This window comes from Pleuronectes platessa, chromosome 22 (assembly GCF_947347685.1).
Source record: "Pleuronectes platessa chromosome 22, fPlePla1.1, whole genome shotgun sequence".
In the NCBI taxonomy this organism is placed as follows: Eukaryota; Metazoa; Chordata; class Actinopteri; order Pleuronectiformes; family Pleuronectidae; genus Pleuronectes; species Pleuronectes platessa.
In genome coordinates this window covers 838,354-858,881 of record NC_070647.1, presented here as the reverse complement: position 1 = coordinate 858,881, position 20,528 = coordinate 838,354, and the positions used below count along the sequence as shown (strand labels likewise).

The following is a 20,528-nucleotide window of genomic DNA, read 5'->3' as shown; positions in this document are numbered from 1 at the left end:
CTTTGTTAAGGTTACCTGTAGAACAGATGTTTAGGCCGAGGTACGTATATGTTTTTGTTTATTCTAGAGCAATAATGTCTAAAAGGAATTTGTATTTGTGGGTTAGAGGCTGGATCTTGTTTGGAATATCATAATTTTAATTTGTAGGAGTCTTTGGTTTATAATCCCACAAAGGATTTTCCCAAGGTTACTATTACTACAGATCCCAAGGTAGTTATTGGGGTCAAATTTGTCTTCACTCTTGTAGAGTGGCATTCTTGGATTTGAGCGATTTCATTTTGCCCCGTAGTTATTTTAATGTAATTGGGGGGTCTAGGGGGATCTGATAGTCGTTTGTGGTTGATTCTAAACTTTGCAGTTTATCTTGAATGTGTTTTTTGCTGTTCATTCTTTTCTATGTGTAAAAGAGATTGGAGAAGTGGTTTAGCGATACATCTCCATTTCGGATGGGTAGGTCGTCATGTTTTTGTTTGTCTAGAGTGTTCCACTTTTCCAGAAGTCGTTTGTTTTTATGGATTCTGCAAAGGCATGTAGGTGGTTTCTAACATGGTTCATTTTTTACATCACTATATTTTTACACTGTTTTAAGGTTTCACCATAGTGAGGACGTATATACTGGTTTTGCTGTGGTCTGACAGGGGTGTTAGTTTGCAAACAGTGAATGCTCTGAGAGACACCTCTCTCTCTCTCTCTCTCTCTCTCTCTGTCGATCGCATTTCAGTATCTAATGTGGAAAACCTGTTGACTCAACAGTAAATGCAGACTTCCCAGAAAGAAGTTATGACGACAAGGCTGATATGTCTCAGGAAAATCGTCAGTTCCTTGACTCTACTCAGATAGTAAATGGTATTACTGCATAGGACTGCCACTTAAAGACAAAGATGTAAAAAATGCTTGACAACAAACATCTGGCTGAACAAGCATACAAAAGAAGTTCTACAAGAAACTTGGCTTCCACATAGGGTACATTGGATTATGACAGAGCTACTTGATAAAGGAAATGCCCGCAGAGTTCCAGAGGAGCAGCTAGACTGCAGCAATGGGAGAATATGGTTCATTCCTCATCATGGAATTCCATATAACATCCTAAAAATAAGAAATTAAGAGTGGTTGTCTGTCACAACTTATGCTGTTATATTAGTGTTTCCCTGTTTTCTGTGTTCCCCTCATTGTTTTCTCCTTCCGTGTGAGTGTGAATGTGTTTGTGTCATGGGAGCTATCTCCACTCCTGGCACCTGGCACTATTTCCACACCTGGTCTCAATCATCAAAGCACCAGCTCTACAAGAACCCCAGACATCTATCTTCTCATCGCCAAATTGTTCATTCACCTCATTGATATACTCTCTCAAACTCTCAATCTGAGGTCTTGGCCAGTAGAATACAGGATGGGTGTACAGTTGTTTGGAGCAGCTTCCTCCAATAGCAGTGCCTAATACGCTTTAAAAAGGACAACTGAAGACAGAATGGAGAGAACCAACACTGAAGCAGCTTTTAAGTTGCTCAGTGTCATCAGACCAACATGCTTTTATTCTCGCTGAGGACTGGAGGACATATTGACTCAGTGTAGGATTTTGCTTGACTATATGGACAAGCAACTCAAAAGCATTGATAATGTTGATTCCAGAAGTAGAGCTTCAGAGGTTAAAGACCTCAACCTTGAAAGAAATAGGCTCTCGTACAGAGGGCTTTAGGTGTCCAGTGGTTCACACAATCTGACACCCTTAAGCTAAAAATGTATCTTAATTAATCTTGTCATCCATAAGTTCAGCCTACAAGCCTCAAGGTTTCCTGGCACCTGTCATCCTTCCCGCCAAGCTCCTTTTAAGAGAGCAAGGACAAAAAGGCCTGGGATGAAGAGGTGTCAGAAGAACAAGCAAAGAGATGGGAAAAGTGGTGGGCAGCCCTGCAAATGCTGTTATCGTTCAGTATCAACAGATGTGTCAAACCAGCAGGATTTGGTGTCATTATGTCAGGACCATATCTCTGATGCCAGCACTGAGGGTTATTTACATTATCTTACATCATGTTGGCCAAGGAAAGGGACCAAAAACAAACTTCATTCCTGATGTGAAAATCAAGAGTGGTACCCCTCAAGCAAGTCACTGTCCCAAAGATGGAATTGACCGTAGCTGTGATAGAACTGAAAATGGACAATATTCTTCGGTTCAACTACAGCTAAGGCTGGATCAATCAATCTTTTGGACAAAAGTATATTGAAAATAATGGTGCTTGATATTAAACCTTTGTTGCTAACAGAGCCTTCCTCATTAAAAAAGCTACAAAGCCTTCTCACTGGAGATATGTGAACTCTGCATACCAGGCTTCAAGAGGGACATGCGCTGAAAGCGTGTCAAAGAATGAAAACTGGATACAGGGACTAGAATTCTTATTAAATCCTGAATGGCCAGTCCGCTCAGACTAGCCCATTCTATCTATAGAAGATGACTCGGAGGTCAAAAGATCAGCCATAATATTCCTTATACAGAGTGATAAGAAACCAGATGCAATGACTCTGTTTGTGAATCACTCCTCAAGCTGGTACAAACTCAACAAAGCAATGGCTTAGCTTATGCCTAGCTTTCAGTCTCAAGAAACAATAAATCAATGTGAAAACAACCCATCAAAGGCTGAGTTTTTACTTCAGCAAAGGATGCTCAAGTACAAACAGAGCTTTACACCACAAGTGCTCTCCACTGAAGACCTTTGTCAGAAACAAAAATGTGCAGAGGAGGACAACCTTCTGTTTAGAAAAGTAGTCGTATTTTTAAGTTGGATCCATATTTTAAAGTAGGAGGACAGTGTGAAGAGATATGGTGTTCTTAAGAGGTAGCATACTCACTCAACACCAGGTCATTTATTAATGCACTGTGGTAAAGGGGGGTGGTCAGCGTCGGCTACAGGAGGGAGGGCGCGAGTCAGGCATCGCCAGGAGCCAGATCGCTCCCGGACGCTGAATGCCAGGGTGGAAATCTAGCTGTTATATGCTTGTGAAGAAGTTGTGTTTGTGTAAATTGTACGTGTCTGAACAAATAAAGAAGCTGTTGAGACACACCTACCTGTTTCCCCTTGATTCCCACCGAAGAACGCACGGTAACAAAGAGGCCTTGTTACACTGGAGCCCAACCCGTTGTCATGGAACAAGAGCGGGACCAGAACCCGTCGCAGCCGGCGGTGGCGCTCGGCCAGTTGATGGAGGGTGTCGCGGCCATGCAGCGGGAGCAGGCGGTATTTAATCGGCAGTTCCTGGGGATGCTCCAGAGCCAGATGGAGCATCTCTTCTCCCAACCGACAGCAACTCCGTCCCCCGCGTCCCATTCCTTGTTGTCAGGTATTACACTCTTTTGAGTGGCCGGCGTTTAAGTGGGCAGTGCGGCTCCTTCCTCTGCTGTCAGGGGAGGCACAGAAGGCGGCGCCGAGAGAGAGGACTACAGCGGAAGGCCGGTGCTGGACCGGCTGGGGCTGACGCCGGAGGACCATCGCCGGAGGTTCCGGGATGCCAGGCTGAGTGAGGACCGTCCGGTCGCATACGCGCAACAGCTGTGTGATGCGGCTAGACGGTGGCTGCAGCCAGGGGGCTCCGCCGTGGAAGACACGATGCTGGGGAAGGTGGTCCTGGAAGAGTTTGTGTGGGGGCTACCGGACCGGACCTCGGCGTGGGTGCGATATCACCGACCAGCAACGCTGGTAGCGGCCGTCACTCTCGCAGCTGCCCCACACGGACCCGACCGACCCCAGCCCCTCGGCGATCGCACCCTCCTCAACCCCATAACCCGGTACGGGGCCCACCTGATCCCTGTGTTAACGCTGTTTTGTCACATTCCATTCAACCGCAGTCTACAAGCACCGCTCCCAACCCGCAAGGGATGCCTCGAATGCCTGGGCAGGAGTGTTAGAGGTGCGGGCAGCTTGGGCACTTCAGGGAGGCGTGCCCCCTTATGGAAGTGGGGCAAGTGATCCGGGTTGCCGGCCCTGCAACACCCTTCCCCGGTGCGGGAGCGACATACAGAATCCCGGAAAGAATTCAGGGGGTCGTACACCATGCAGTCCATGATTCACCAGAACCTGGTTCGACCCGGGACTTTGGTGGAGGCTTGTTGGGTAAATAGGTGTGTGCATGGGGATATTCACAGATACCTGATGGTGACAGTGGAAATTAGACACCAGGGGAAAAATAATAGAACTAAGGTCGCGGTTAGCTCCAACCTGACGCACCCCCTAATCCTGGGGACTGATTGGCCGGGGTTTCATTCTGTAGTGGGGCAATGTGTGGGGTTGCACTCACGACAGACAGAGACATATGACATGTGTGCTGCGCTCAGAGGTGACGTGAGGTTGTCCGACACTGCAGACAGGGGGGAGGAACCAGCAGTGACTCCACAGGAGGCACCGCATGAATTACACTCCATGGAGGATTTCGACTCGAACAGTCTTGTGATGACACTCTACGCTCAGTATCAGGTGATACGAATTGATGGTCACATGGTGCGCCCTAACGCTGCGCAGATGTTCCCATATTTTTCATTGATCAGGGACAGGCTGTACCGGGTGAGTCGTGAAACTCAGATAGGAGGAGAAACCACCGAGTTGCTGGTGCCTAAAAGCGGTCGGGAAATGGTTTTCCAGGCGGCTCATATTAACCCAATGGCTGGTCACCTGGGGGATGATAAAACACTAAGCCGGATAATGAGCCGATTCTATTGGCCTGGCATTCGCAGGGAGGTGCGCCGCTGGTGTGCGTCTTGCCATGAAGGTCAACTGGTGAACCTACCAGCAGTTCCGAGAGCGCCATTACGCCCGCTACGATTAATGGAGGTTCCATTTGAGCGCCTTGGTATGAACCTCATCGGACTGCACGTGGGTATCGCTTTGTGCCTGCGCACCATCTCTGCAAAGAGTGTTGTGCAGGCACTGTTTCAGGTCATCTTCCGAGTCATGATCCCAAAAGAGATCCTGACTGACCAAGGGACCTTGTTTATGTCACGAACTCTACGGATTAATGGGAGTCAAATCTATTCGGACCAGCGTGTACCACCCACAGACTGATGGGCTGGTCGAGCGGTTGAATAAGACATTAAAATCCATGATCCGTAAGTTCACTCACGAAGACGAGCGCAATCTGGCTAAATGGCTTGATCCTGTGTTGTTTGCAGTGCGGGAGGTGCCCCAGGCCTCCACGGGATTCTCTACCTTTGAACTTTTGTTTGGCAGAAAACCACGGGGCATACTGGACCTACTTAGAAAAAACTGGGAGGAAGGTCCAAGCCTCAGTAAGAATGATATTCCGTACGTCCTGGACTTGCAAGGGAAACTCCACACACTGGGGCGGTTATCACGTGAGAATTTGCTCCAGGCCCAGGCACGTCAACAGCGCCTGTACAACAGAGGAGCCAAGCTAAGACAATTCACACCGGGAGAAAAAGTACTTGTATTGCTTCCCTCTTCTAGCTCTAAATTACTCGCCAAGTGGCAAGGGCCCTTTGTGGTCATACGGTGGGTGGGGGATGTCGATTATGAGGTTGTGCGTTCTGACAGGGGTGGTGCCACACAGATATACCACCTCAACCTCCTTAAAGCATTGAGAGAGGCAGAGCCTGTTTCTCTGGTGTCGCTGGGAGGCGAAAGAGATGAGTTGGGGCCTGAAGTACCAAATTCTATCAATCCGGCCTTGCTCCCTTGTGATGACCATCTCTCCCCGGCCCAGAGAGCAGAGATCCCCATGTTGCAGCAGCATTTTGCTGACGTGTTTTCCCCCTTGCCAGGACGCACAAAGCTCATATAACATCACGTTGAGACTTCTACTGGGGGGACTGTACGTTCACGACCCTATCGGCTTCCTGAACGTAAAAGAAACAATTTTCAGGAAGAATTGGCAGCTATGCTCAAGATGGGGGTAATAGAAGAGTGTAACAGCGCCTGGTGCAGCCCCATCGTTCTTGTCGTCCAAGAAGGATGGGTCTGTACAGTTCTGTGTGGACTACCCCAAGGTGAACGATGTCTCACGGTTTGATGCAAATCCAATGCCCCGGGTCAACGAGCTCCTGGATCAGCATGGAAAAAAAACGTGCAGTGCCTAGCCGATCCAGAGGCACCGGAGGGCTCCCCAGCCTAAGTCGGGCGGTAGAGGTATGTGGGGGGTGGTCAGCGTCGGCTACAGGAGGGAGGGAGTGAAGAAGGGGTTCTGGGATCGGTGCCAGGGAGAGAGTCTAATTGTACACAGGTGTTCCAGTTCAACTAATAACCTTCTCCCCTTTATCAGCAGTAGCGCGCTGGGGCGCGAGTTAGGCATCACCAGGAGCCAGATTGCTCCCGGATGCCGAATGCTAGGCTTGAAAGCTAGCTGTTATATGCTTGTGAAGAAGTTGTGTTTGTGTAAATTGTATGTGTCTGAACAAATAAAGAAGCTGTTGAGACACACCTACCTGTTTCCCCTTGATTCCCAACGAAGAATGCACGGTAACAAAGAGGCCTTGTTACATGCACTGATCCGCTTTCTAGGTATAAGAGGTCAAGTGTCAGTTTTTCGTTCAGAAAATGGCACAAACTATGTCTGTGCAGAGAGAGAGAGCTGTAGGAATCACACAAAGACTTGAATCAGTCCAGGATTCAAGAATATGTGCTAGAAAGAGGAGTTAAGTGGATATTACACTCCTAGAGCACAGCAAGGACAAACTTTATCCTCCTTTATCCTAGATGAAGCCAGACTCGATAGGAAAGGAGCTGTCCAGAGTGTCCATGTCCAGACAAAGACAAGAATGATAGAAAGACACATTACCAAGATATGCCTCTTGACGGAGGTCAAGTAAAAGGATAGGATAGGACAAAGACACTTACTTGATTTGTAATGATATTTTTTGTGTATCTTTACAACCTGAAGAAAGAACATAAAAGGGTTTTGGTTATTCTTGTTATTGATACAATTACTCAAATATGTTATATTGATAATAGATTTGCAAATAGCCTAGTCAATTAGGAGCGGTTATATTAGAGCCATTTCTGAAATGCTTGTTCAAATTAGGTTCACATAATCATTGCAGCTTGAGGCTTGACTAGGACAAATTGGGACTGCAGACAGTCCTGGCCTTTGATTGGTTGAATGGTTAATTGGCTAATGTGCTTGTTTAGTTTTGTTTGTTAAAGCTAAAGAACAAACTATTCTTCAACTGTACTCATAGTCTAATCCTCAGTTCTTTAGTAGATTACTGAATTTATTTGTCTGTTAACTTTGTACTGTAAGAAGAAAGTTTCAGTAAAGATTTTCAAACAAAGTACCTAACGAAGTTTGTTTTGGAGTATGCGTCAACTACATGATGTGACTTTTTAGTTTTAGTGGGCTCTTCAAGAAAAGGATGGAGCCACAGTAACATGGTATGTGCAGACAAGAAGCAGAGAATAGAGAAAAGAGAAGATTGAGACATAATTGTAAAACTAGCTAACACAATGTACCCTGTTTTATTCAAAAAAATAAATCAAGAAATCCATTCCAGCTGGATCCCGACTTGGACTCTGTCCCTCCTCCTCGCTATGCTGCACCACCACGATCGACACACCCACAGCCCACTGTTGACAGACATTGACGAAGCGGAACAGGTGACTCTACGCTGATTAGACTAAAGGGAAAATGTGAAGCAATAAATATGTTAGCGAAGCAAGAGTGAGGTTCAACTGTACTTGATGCTGGAAGTGCCTTGGAGTAACGGACCTATCCTATTCTTCAGGCCATGGTCTGAGCAAGATATTATGGAAGCTTTGGATCATGTGTCCAACCCAGTAGAGGGCGTAGCTGGAACAATTTTTCACAAGAATACCGTTCAATGGGAGCATCCCTATGGCAAGCAGTTTGAGCATTTATTCCATATCCTTGGTATCAAATTTCAGTCCCCTCCACTAGTACGGTCATGTCAGCACTAGTTGGACATGTGGTCGCGCTAGTTCAGCATCTTACTGTACTAGTTGACCAAATGCACTAGTTGGACATTTGGTCGCACTAGTTCAGCATCTTACTATACTAGTTGAACAAAAAATCTGAAACAGAAACCTTACTCGTAAAACTGTGTGCCGCACTAGTAGCACCAAAGTACCTACTAGTTGGCTTTTTGTCGCACTAGTGGCCCTCTCTGGACCGAACTAGTAATGCTGAAAGTGTAACTAGCTAACTAGTGAGCTGCAAAAGCTCTGACATGTTAGCTAGTCAAACATGGATTCAGCTCACTAGTAAACTAGAGGCCTACAATTTTCTGCACTAGTTGAACTAGTGGGAGCCCAAATGCACACTAGTAAGCTAGTGCAGGCAAAATACCCACTAGTTTACTCGTAAAAGCCTATTTGACCTTGCTAGCAAACTAGTGAGGTGCAAAATGTTTACTAGTAAGCTAGTGTGGTAGAAATGTGCACTAGTTTACTAGCTGAAGTGCGGTGGACTAGTGGCAGAAACTTGGACTATGGGCAGAAAAGGTCTCTGGTTCGTCTCTGGTTCGACTCCACGGAGAAAAAACAAAAAGACGAACCTGGATTGATCTGTCCAAAAATCCAAGAGGATTCTCCCTACCCTGTCTAGTGCCCCTGAGCAAGGCACCTTACTCCCCCAACATCTGCTGCCCGGGCGCGGTACATGGTTGCTCACTGCTCTGTGTGTCCGGCACCAGATGGGTTAAAAGCAGAGGATAAAATTTCCTCTGCATGGGAAATTTGGGATGTGTTTGGGATGAATAAATGTATCTTAATCTTAATCTTTTGACCTTACTAGCAAACAAGTGAGGCCAACAGGGTTTACTAGTAAGCTAGTGACAGTGAAAATGCCTACTAGCTTACTAGTGGCACTTCTTGCATTACATGCTATTGAGGGGCATACATTGAAGCTTCCTATCGGCTCTCCAGCAAGTGCTCCATCCAGCAAAAATGTAACCCTATAAAGCCTGATAAGGTTTCACTGTTATGAACCGCCAGCTCCTTGCTTACTATCCATAAAGAGTAAAGCACGTACATGTGTGTCAGGTTCATAATTTTTTTTTCCGAACAACAATGAAACAAAGGTGAAAATGTTTTAGCGTTTTTTATTTTGAATAGATTTCTAATAGATGTACAGAAAAAGTCAAATCTCAGCTCTAGATGAACATTATTAACAACTTAATCTAAATATGCAATAAATTGTGGTACTTTACAGAAAACACTTCAAGTCATAATCTATATTCAATCTATTAGGTGACAGGGATTTCAGTCCGTGCATCAAATAGTGTTCCCTCCTCTCCCTGTAAAGTAAAATATCCAAGCTACCTCCTCTTGAGGGGAGTGATACACTCTCAATCCCGATATGAATTACTGGCATTGCAGCCAGCCAAACATTGGTTAGCTATCAGAAATTATCATGACTAAGCACACTACAGGTCTACAATGTAGCCCCCTCCCCCCTTAATGTTTTGATATTTCAAGTTTTGTATAGTCCCAGGACTCGGGAGCCTCGGGAGTGGCCATGTGTCAAAACCTGCCTCTTTGAAAATCCCACATCAGTAAAGTCCATTTCAATTATATTCTGCTGGCATTACAGGCTTCTTTCTCTTTTATTTTGACCTCTGGCCACTCCCGAGGGTCCCGAGTCCTGGGACTATACAAAACTTGAAATATCAAAACATTAATGGAGGAGGGGGCTATATTGTGACCTGTACTGTGCTTAGTGATGATCATTGCTAACCAATGTTACACTAGTACAGTAAGATGCTGAACTAGAGCGACCAAATGTCAAACTAGTGCTGACAAAGACCGAACTAGTGGAGGAGACTGAAATTTGATATCAAGGATATGGAATAAATGCTCACCGCTTGCCATACATCCCCACTGGAGTCCTATGAACTGCAATCTCGAGGAACACTACGTGGGGAAATTGGATAACCTGGAAGACAAGCATCCCTGCAGAAGATCAAAACCACCCAAAATGTGTGGTAGAACGTGTTAAACTGTGGATGCAGGAGGTGTTCCAATTAAGGAGCCCTACACCACACCACTATCATGCATACTTGATTTAACTATAAAACCTTCATAATGTCCTATCACTGCCCAGTCAATCTGATGGGCAGAGACCATCTGTGCATTTTTCCATAGTTTTGACATCACACCCAGATGGTTTAAACGTTTCTAAAAGGCCAGATAGTTTCTCTACATTCATGAGTTGTCATTTCTTCGATCTCAATGACAGTGCACCATTTTCTCATTTGTGTGTGCTTACAGTACAAAGGCAGAAAGTATCATGACATCTGCTTTACACACTGCATGGTGCACATGTCAGTAGGGCCACATGCTAAATAGGTGGATGTTTGCAACAGGAAGTCAGTTGCAGTAGAAATACTTTATTTATTGGACAGAAGAGGTTGCTGCTGTTTCTGTATCTGTCACATTGACAAGCTAGCTTGTGTGGCAGGCTTAAAATGCTGCATCCATCCACGATATCATATTAACCCAAATGACCCTTGTAGGAAGTGTGATTTATGGTAGATACTAATAATGCCACATTGTCTATGCATGCTTTATGGTTAACTCTACATTGTATAGTGTTTTTTTATTATCGTTGGCCATGCAAATAAAATTATTCGTGTGGTTCCTGTGTTTGCTGTGCGCCTTTGAAGCAATGGACAGATGACTTAACACAATTTCTCTGTTATGGTAAGTGTGTGATTACTTGTTTTCACAAATAGTCAAAAAAAGCACATGGTGCTAATCAATGGACCAGCTGAACCACATATTACATCAGCGATCTGCCGGTGGCGGCTCCTGTCCTAATAAGGAAGATAATTAAGATTTTCTCTGCAACTCTTAATGTTACTTAAAATAAAACCTACAAAGACAACTTTGTTTCACCAGTCTAAAATTATTTCCTCTCCCATAAATTTCCACCACAGGAAGAAAGAACTCAGCCTTTTGGGGAGCAAGTGCTGATGGTCCAGCAACCAGAGTCATGCTTCCACAGTTTTACTTTCCTCTGTGGGAAATGTGCACGGGGAGCTACTGAACTGGGGAAGCTGGAGCTGCAGCTCATTGAGAATGGAGTCACAGGGGATGGCGTTATAGGCACACTTTACATAGTTTGGTCGAGACCTTACAAAAGAGTTCAGTATTGATCCATACAGTAAAGTATGTAGCAGAATATGAAGAAAAGTAATGTTAGATTTCAGCTTGTTGTACAGTGTACACCTGAGGGGAAAAAATAATTCCTGGTAACAGTGTGCAAAGTCTGTGCCAGCAGAGATACACCGGCAAGTTTCCCTCTTCTCTGGTGTTTCATTGCATGGACAATGGCAAGAGCACATTTAACCAGAATGTCCAGGAAATCTACAGATGAGGTAAGAAAAGTGAGAAATAAGTCTGGTGAAGTTGTTCCTCTGATGTTCCTGAGCTCTATAGACTGTAAGAAAACATTGAATTAACAAACAAAACAAGAAAAAAACATGCACACTAACACAACAAGGCAGCCATCTGCAGCGCCATTTTGCCAACATCAAGTCAAGTTTGTTAGGTCAGAGAGCAGAATTAACTGTTAACTGAACCAATTTGGTCAGATCAACTGACAACCTGTGAATAGTTTTACACTGAAATGACAGGAATAAACACCAGTTATAATTTCAGCTACCACTTTTATTGTGTGTTTATCGCTTTTTAATAAAAACAATATGAAAGTAGTTTCAGCTTGAGTGCCGTATTATTAGCCACAAACTATATAAAAGATTTACTGGCTTGGAGCAAGAATAGGAGACATAGTGGGGGGAAAGGCAGTGGGTAAGAGCAGAAAAGTAGAGGAGAGTGTGGCAGATAGCGTAATACCTCAAAGGCCCGGTCCAGCTGGTTCATCTCTCGGAGCTGGTTTCCTTTGGAGAAATACAGCTCTGCTCTTACTGTCAGATCACTAGGATTCTGCTGAAGGGCCCTATCCAGAGCAACCAGGGCCTGGCATGTACACACAGTGAAAGCACACATAAATACAGAGCCAACACATCAAGACACATAGATAACCATATACATTTTGAACGTACTTTCTTGCTAACCTACTGCTGGTTTACAAAAGAAATTACATAGAGCTCTGTAAAAAAAAAAGCAAATATTTTGAACAATGAAGGCGAGTAGGAAGGGGGAAGGCAAGAAGGAGCTGAAAATGAAAAAAAGGAAAAAGTCTGAACAGATTTAGGGCAGAGTAGTCAGGCAGAAAGGAGGAGGATAGAGATGCAGTAGAAGAACTGAGAACAATGAATATGCAGGTCAAAATTCTAAACAAGAAAAAAAAATTATCATGAGAAATTTCTATATCCTATGTATCTGAAGAATTCCTGTGAATTACTATCTTTCACTTCTTACGTAAGAAGTAAAACATGCAGACAATGCCCAGTGCTTCACTCAATATCCAAGGACAGGACAAGATAAGATTTCGTAGGAGATGCCCTGGAGCCTGTACTATGAACCAGCATTTGCACTTATCCGGGTATCTTCAGGTTTAACTCAGGGTTTTCAGTCTTACAACGCTCCTTCACTTCTTATTGGGCTAAATCCCCATGGTGATTTATGCTGAACGGCTAAATTGGAGATTCCAGATCAGCCAGTCCAGCAGCACCACCCACTGACCAATCAATTCTTTTGAAAAGTGACACTTCACATCAAAAACTCAACATAAACAATATATATATATATAGTAAGTGGCATCTATGGCACTTAAAATATAGAGCTTTGTAGTTTGGCTTTCCTGAAGAAAGTTGTACTTGCTTGATTCTTGTTGTTCTGGATTTGTACCCTCATGGTTGAATGCAATTATTGTAAGTCGCTTTGGATAAAAGCTAAACGAAATGTAATATAATGTTATGTTCTTAGAGGATCCCGCTGAGCTTGGTTCATGGATGTAATAGGGTCTCTGAGGATGCAGAGCTATAGTCAACAAATAGAATCCATACATAGGTGTCTCGCTGATCCAGGTGTGACAGGACATTGTGAAACCTGTCAGCAAACTCGGGCTCCCCTGCAATGTCAGCTTATTTATGGGTGGGTTGTTGTTACAGTCGAACCATGCAAAGAAATGGTTAAGATCTTCAGGGAGAGATACGTTTGCTGTGTGTATTGGACAGGAGTTGTAAGCTCTGTCATCTGTGATGGCTTTTTTGCCCAAGCGCCAAGAGTCAGAGTTGATGAAGTGCGCCTCTATTTTATCAAGGTTATAGTGAGTATTTTAGTTGTATGTCAGATGAAGAGGAGAAGATGTCAGTCTGTTTGTTGTTACAGAGAGGAAGGAAAATAAGTAGTTCATATGGGATGATATGTCCGACATAAGATATGTTAATTTATATTGATAAAATCGAAAAGTGTTTTTGTATAATTTCTCTAATAAAAGACATCATAGGTTGTAGGTTTTTTGTTCTCTCATGTTATTTGACTCATTATTGATATGATAAAACACTAAAAGCATCAACACTGTCAGGCAATATCTGGAAACTTTGTTGAATTAAAATTAAGCTGTAATAGTTGTGATATATTTTTGTAATCTGATGGAAGTTCTGTGAGTGGACACATGAAAGTGTGAAAAAAAAGAAACTATGTTCAACAAAAATATAAATGCCACTCTCAAATTGTGTTCTCAGTCAGTGTTAGTGAGACAATCTGTTCATCTGACAGGTGTGACATTAAAATATGCTGATTATTATTACACACATGTGCCCTCTACTGGTCACAACAAAAGTCCATTTAAAATGTTGTAGTTTATCTAACAGAGAAGCAGAGGTGATTAGATACCTAGGAATAAAACATTTATGAGAGTCTTAGGAACACAGATTATGTTATTTCATTAATCATCAGCAGACACCATCAGATAGACGTACACCTGCAACATGCACACAAACCTCTGTAAAGTCGCCACGCTTGCTGTAGATGGCAGACAGTAGTCTGTAACATTCAATACAGCTGCCTTCTCTGGATATGATGTCCAAGGTTATCTTCTCTGCTTCTATGGTATGGCTGACCATGACTAAAACTTGAGCCTGGTAAAATGTTTGAAACAAGAGAAGTAGCTTTTTTAATTTGTCAAAGTGTTTAAGGGAACACAAATGGATTAGGGTTATGTGGGTGTGTGCACCCATGTCTGTCTATGGTTATGAGGGGCAATTTTGGTTTAATGCCACCATGGTGAGGACATTTTGGCTGGTCCTCGCAAATTGAATTGTCTGTTTGAGCGTTAAGGTTAGGGTAAGGGGCTAGAGACTGCATTATGTCAATGTCCTCACAACTATAGATAAACATGTTTGTGTGTGTGTGTGTGTGTGTGTGTGTGTGTGTGTGTGTGTGTGTTCACCAGAGCCAGCCAAATGTCTGTGTTGTCTGGCTGCAGGGCTGCAGCCTCTCTATACACCAGCAGAGCCTCTTCAAATCGGCCTGTGTTGTAGTACAGTGCTCCAAGCGGTGTCAGGATGTCCACCTTCCTTGTTATCTGCAACGCCCTGCAGGCAATGGGTCAAAGGTCATGAGGATGGCATGTTATGGAGGTGGTTTACAGCCATGTACAGGTTCAACAGCAACCGACTCACTCTATCTGCATTGAAACTGTAATCTGCAGTTGTTGTAGAATACTTTTGAATGCTAATGCTGTGCGCAACCTTTGAAAAACATCTGATTTTGAGTTGCATCTGATACTGTGTATGATAAGCCTCTGGCACTGTGCATAGCGTTTGAAAAATGTCTAATAAACAACAGACACAGAAAGAGTCTCCCTCTTAAGGAAATGCGCTCATCCAGCTAAGCATGTTACAGTTGATTATGTGCTACAGTCAGGGATGACAAACACCCAGCATACAGGTCAAGTACATGCAGAACAGATTTCTCTGTGCAAATATAGGCCTTCACAAGACTTAATCAATCTCTGTGAATCGCTACTGTAATAGAATATTTAATACATGACACAAACAAACAATTATCTTCTGGTGTCTAATTCTACCCATCTGCGGATGGGGTCACATTGCTTATCATCACGGTGACAGATGCGAGGCAAAGGCCCTGAACAATGACATGTCACTTCATTTATACAAAATAAGCCCCTCCTTTCACAGAGGCAGAATGTTCATCCAATCGGCTCTCTGCGTGTTGTAATCAGGCTGGTCAGACATTCTGTCTGGATCAATCTGCATGAGGACCCCTTTGAAGTCCCACAACACAATGACATCAGGCCTCTGCTCAGCCTCCAAGTGTGGAAACCTGTTTTCCCAGTGACCCCCGTCTCTGGTCAACAACACCTATAGTCACTGCAACCTCCTGTTGTAAACAGTAGAACGGCCCCTGCTGTTAAACCTTTGTTTAGCAACAGGAAGAAGTCTCCAGCAATACACATCTGAGCAGAGTAAGTTACGAAAAGATCTTAGTGTTACAAGTCTAAACTGCAGAAACACATTTTGTCATAGTATTCTCTATATATACTAATCTGTTCTTTCATTAAACATATCTAAATACAGAATGTCCCATTACACTACCTAATCGTGGTGAAGGGGTTTGTGTGTCACAGTGACATGACAGCTGTGTTGTCTGGAGCACTAGCCTGTAGTGGGGTCTCCCAAGGCAAAGTAAATACAGGGGAAGGGTCAGACAGTGATGAAGAAAAACCATGATGAAAAATGGTAACAGACTGATGTTAATCATGCCTGGAATAGGGAACCAGTGGCACCAACCTGGAGTCAGACCTGGGAAGGGGGCTCGCTTGCAAGCATCCAGTGGCCAGGGGCCTCATTTATTACAGTTTGTAGGATTCATACTAGAAATGTATGTGAGCACAAAGGCCGAAAATGGCAAAAAAAATATTATGATTTATAAATCTGTGTGCAAACACACCTGAATACTACAATGTTGTACACGCACATTTTCAACCATAAATGGTCAATGCAAAGCACCTCATTAATGCTGATGCATATACATGAACGTACTGATCATTGAATTTATATGGTGAATCATGACACAGAGGAAGACCGACAAGCACAACTTAGCAGACACTAAAATCTAGGCTTGTGAGTGAAGTGGAGGTGAGAAAAGCAGGTATTGTTTGGTGGCCACCGCAGTGGCATAACAAAGTGTAAGAAGGGTGACAATGACACTGGCATTTAAGCACCCCCCCCCCCCCCCCCCCGCGCCAACTTTAATCTCGATTCCTGGTCATCTGCTCAAACCATCATAAGGGGCTAAAAGCCCCTCACAGACGTTCAAACTCCATGTACCACCCCTCGTTATCCCCAACAGTGTCACTTAAAGATTTATACTATGCGGTTTCAATGAACATACAACTTATACACTCAATGATATAGACCTATTCTAATATAGGTATGGTCCATAAATGTACTTGCGTTTTGGCTAATAGTGGAGGTATGGGATGGGAATCTCTAAACATCAGACACATATGTGAAATGCTTTGGAATAGTCTTGTGAGTAGATCCTATGTCTGATCATAATGAAAAATTCGTCAACATTTTAATGCAGTCAGTGAAGGATCCAGATTCATGATCCGACACCATCGATATATAACTAAATACACAATCGTAACTTTGTCATCTTAATCATCCAAATAAAAAACGGAACAAAGTGGTGTATAGGACAGATTGCACTTATATTATTTGGTTTGAGGATCCGGATATAGTTCCGCAAAATGCCCGCATATTGCATCATGCACACTTTAATACTGTTGGCACTTTGAGCACACTAGCGTTGCACTTAATTGCACTAGTGATCTAGTGCACTAGCACTTTCTGTGTATGGAATATTAGCATTGGTGTGTTGTTTCTGGTACGGTACGTTGCAAAAAGAGGGACAGGAGTATTCTTCACTTAGACTGGCAGAAGTGCACACGTCGGTCCTGCCTTTCATATCTTCACCTCTTGTACCAAGACTCCGCTGCTTCATTCTCATTGGATGATCTGAGAAGGCGGCCCAGGTTTACCATTGCAACATAGTGTGCTGGTTTGAGTCGAACTGCTTGCAAGTAGTGAGCTGCTGCTAGCGCTCCTTCTCCTGTTGTAGAGATATAAGAAGGATGAAAAAGCAAATGGATGAATGATAAGTATAGAGTGAAAACAGATTGAAGGAAAGAGGGAGAAAAAAATAATTATGTGATCATGTTTTCCCAAATGTAATGGCTCCTACTGATCATGAAACCTGTGTGGCCTCTGGTATCGACAGAATTAGTTGAGGTGAAATTATAAGAAGTTTTCAGACATGACCTCAGTGTAAAACCAAGAAGAGGAGAATTTACCCCCCCCCAAAAAAAAAAAATCAGAGAGAAAACAAATATCCCCAGATGAAAAAGCAGAGCCATACACGTAGAAGACAACGACCCAGATATCGAAGGGTTTTTGGCGATAAGAGCTGGTGTCTGTGTGTTGTCAAGTAAATCATGTGATCTCCACAGTGGAATAAATACGTTACTCTCTTCGCTGCCTGCTGCACCACCTTTCACCTGAATGATGCAGGGGATTTGTCACTGCTGTGAACACCACTGTGCAGAGAACCTCCCGCTGCATTGTGCATGTGTGAAAATCAAACTCTAGGTATACTCTGTAGCTAATTCTCTGGGTCATGTCTGAAAACAATTTTTGTGTATCATATTGATAAATTCAAGCTTAATTTAGTTAATGTATTTTGACCATCCTACCTATTTTGTCCCCTATGCCTGTATTGATTAACCCATTCATGGCCAGAAGGTCTATAGGTACCACTCACCTGTATCTACCAGAAACACACCATAATTATTATGCAGATCAGAATTGTCTGGACAGTTCTGTATGCCTTTCAGATACACTTCATTGGCTTCAGGAAAACGTTTCTGTGGGAGAATGCAGATTAAAAGATTTCAGGTTTAATTAAAACAGGCATGACCTAGACCATTGTTTCAAGAAGCTGTAAAGTGTACAAATGAACCTGTTATTAATGATGTGCCATTACTGTATTACAGCTACTTGCACACAAATCAACTATCTACAGCTAAAGCAAATTTTTTTCAGTAATTAGTGATGAGTCATAATACTCCTTTGAGCAAATCTGGCTAATAAGCCAAATATGGCTATGAGAATGTTGTGAATGTCGGAGGAAGTGCACTTTCTGTATGGTTCACCTGTTCTGCATAAAGTGATGCCAGACTGGCGTAAGCATCAGCAAAATGAGCACCGAAGTGTATGGAGTCAATCAGCAGAGCCTCAGCCTCTTTTGCCTTCCCCTGGTACCTGGAACACAGCATCAGTGGTATCACACTGAATCTAAGATGGCGCCCCCCTAGTGGCTGCCTTTTGCAGCAGCTCTATCTCACTTTGAGCATTTTTTCTATATAACTTCGTCCTTTGTCCTTCTTTCTATACATTTCTTTTATATTCCTACTTATTACCACTGATGTCTTTTTGCTGCTGTAAATTGCAAATTTCCCAATTGTGGTAATAATAAAAGGACTCCTTATTCTTACTCTCATTGTCACAGTCATGGCCATCTTCACTTCATTATTACAAAAGTCTTTCTCATAATCATTTATTGTAAGCTAATTACTGTTTTCATACTTATCTCAACACAGACATCGTAATTTTTGTAACAGTAAAGTTGTACCTTTGGGCATCCATTTATTAACAATTCATATTTAAATCAAGTAACAAATTGAATTGACATTAAAGTTACCTCTGGGCATCACCCCTCAAATGAAGGGAAAATAAAGCCAATTTACTTATTCAGTCTCATAAAATCACTAACTACGAGTAAGGAACTTTGATTAATAACAAACTTAATAATGAATACCCAAATCACCATATCAGCAGTTAGCAAGTTGAAGGATTTGTAGTTCTTGGCATTGTAGAGGTTGATAAAATTCCCACTTAAAGAGACATATATTTGTTTATTCATAAAAAGATATAAACAAAGTTCAAAAACAATGTCTAATAAACAAATTTAACTATATATATGTCTGTGTGTGTCTTTGTAGTAGAGATGTGCAGATCGGCTCCGATGACGTCTAAATCCCCACGTATGTTGTACTCATCCACTTATCATCCATCGAGGCTGGTCGCACAATGCGAATCACAGTCTTTGATTTTTCCAGTGTGTTCCACACCATTCTATGAGAGGCCCTATGAGAGATAATTAATACTTGTCACACACATTACTATACTCTCTCACATGCACCATCATACTCTCTCACACACAACACTGATCTCTCTTGCACAGAGATATTATATTTGAAATAGAATAATATTACATGTTAGAGAAATGTTAATGCGAATAACCATGTGTGAGGCAGAAAATGACAGTGAATGTAAGACGTTTAGTTTCCGCCTCTTTTTCAAGAGTGTCTTCAGTTTATTAGTACCTCCTTGTGTTTCATGTATATCCATCTGTTTATGTTTGTATGTGTTGTTGTTTCTATGTCTCTGGTTTTCCCACTCCCTGTGTTCTGTTTCCTGTTTTATTTTGTAGGCCCTGCTCCTAGTGTGTTTTCTTTCTTCACTGCCTGTCTTTGTGATGTTCATGTGTTCCACCTGTGTTCAATTGCCCCTGCCTTCCCTCTGTGTATATAAGTCTCTGTGCTTCCCCTTGTCGGTTCGTTGTCTTTATGCATGTCTTAATCCATGTCGTTACGCTTCATCTCCTGTGCTTGCGTCCCTCTGCATCTTCTCATAAGCTTCCAGTGTTTTTCCCTGTGTGCTTTTTGAGATTCCTTTACCTGTTTTTTCCTGTTGGACATTTACCTATTAAAAGGACACTTTTCGTTTAAACTCTGCATCCTGGGTCCACTGCCTAACCAACCCAGACAGATATGTGAATGGGAATAGTAGTCTGTGTGAGAGAGAGTGATGGTGTGTAGGAGAGCATTATTGAAACGTAAGTTACATTGAAATCTCAGTTTCTGATTGGTTATATCTGATGAAGTGAGGTTTCACTGACATGTCCCGCCTTCCAAATCAACAGATCCATAAGGGAACATGTTAGATCAGGACAGCAATGCGCGTCCTGGAGAATGTTTTTGTGGTAGTGGGGTGTCATCAGCAGGAGGGAGGGGATGGAATGGGGATGAGGTTCTGGGAGCTGTGCCAGGGAGAGTCTGATTGTGCACAGGTGTTCCAGGTCAACTAATGACCCTCTCCTCTTTATCAGCAGTAGCGCGATCTGACGGATGGCTCAGAGCAGGATGACAATGGATGGCGAGAGAGCCAGCGTGTGTATATTTATCTCTGTGTAGATGCGAATAATCAAAAGCAACCATAACAAAAATCATACCTGTGGTCCATAGTGTTCCTGACAAGATACTCACGGGAACAGAGCAGTCTGTTACAGTTTTAAACTATACATTTCAACAATGTCAAAAATGCTGGATCCACAGAGACCTCCAGTAATACAGACACACACAGACCCTGTGGCCGAGGTGGAAATAACACTGTTATTCAGACCTGTTTCAGCACTTTGCCTGACGCCCAGGCCATACTGACCACGGATCGGCTCGCATTTAACAGATCGGAGCCTGTTGATCAGCCGCGGTTCCGGTCTCGCTGATTTTCTCCGCATGCC

The 20,528-nt window shown here is 43.1% G+C and overlaps 1 protein-coding gene across 7 annotated transcripts in view; it reads right to left on the bottom strand.

Annotated features, from left to right (window-relative positions):
• Positions 1 to 20,528, bottom strand: part of tmtc1 (transmembrane O-mannosyltransferase targeting cadherins 1) — a 99,179-nt gene that overhangs the window by 3,610 nt on the left and 75,041 nt on the right. For 5 of the 7 annotated variants that reach the window (XM_053415270.1, XM_053415272.1, XM_053415273.1 and 2 more), the window contains 6 exons: positions 18,100 to 18,208; positions 17,709 to 17,811; positions 16,865 to 17,000; positions 14,311 to 14,455; positions 13,862 to 13,999; positions 11,808 to 11,930 (listed from right to left, as the gene is read on the bottom strand). In XM_053415270.1, the coding sequence (XP_053271245.1) occupies positions 11,808 to 11,930; positions 13,862 to 13,999; positions 14,311 to 14,455; positions 16,865 to 17,000; positions 17,709 to 17,811; positions 18,100 to 18,208 (754 nt within the window). Of the gene's footprint in view, positions 1 to 6,833; positions 6,871 to 11,807; positions 11,931 to 13,861; positions 14,000 to 14,310; positions 14,456 to 16,864; positions 17,001 to 17,708; positions 17,812 to 18,099; positions 18,209 to 20,528 lie in introns of all 7 variants that reach the window. The other 2 variants (XM_053415271.1, XM_053415274.1) reach the window with 2 other exon arrangements.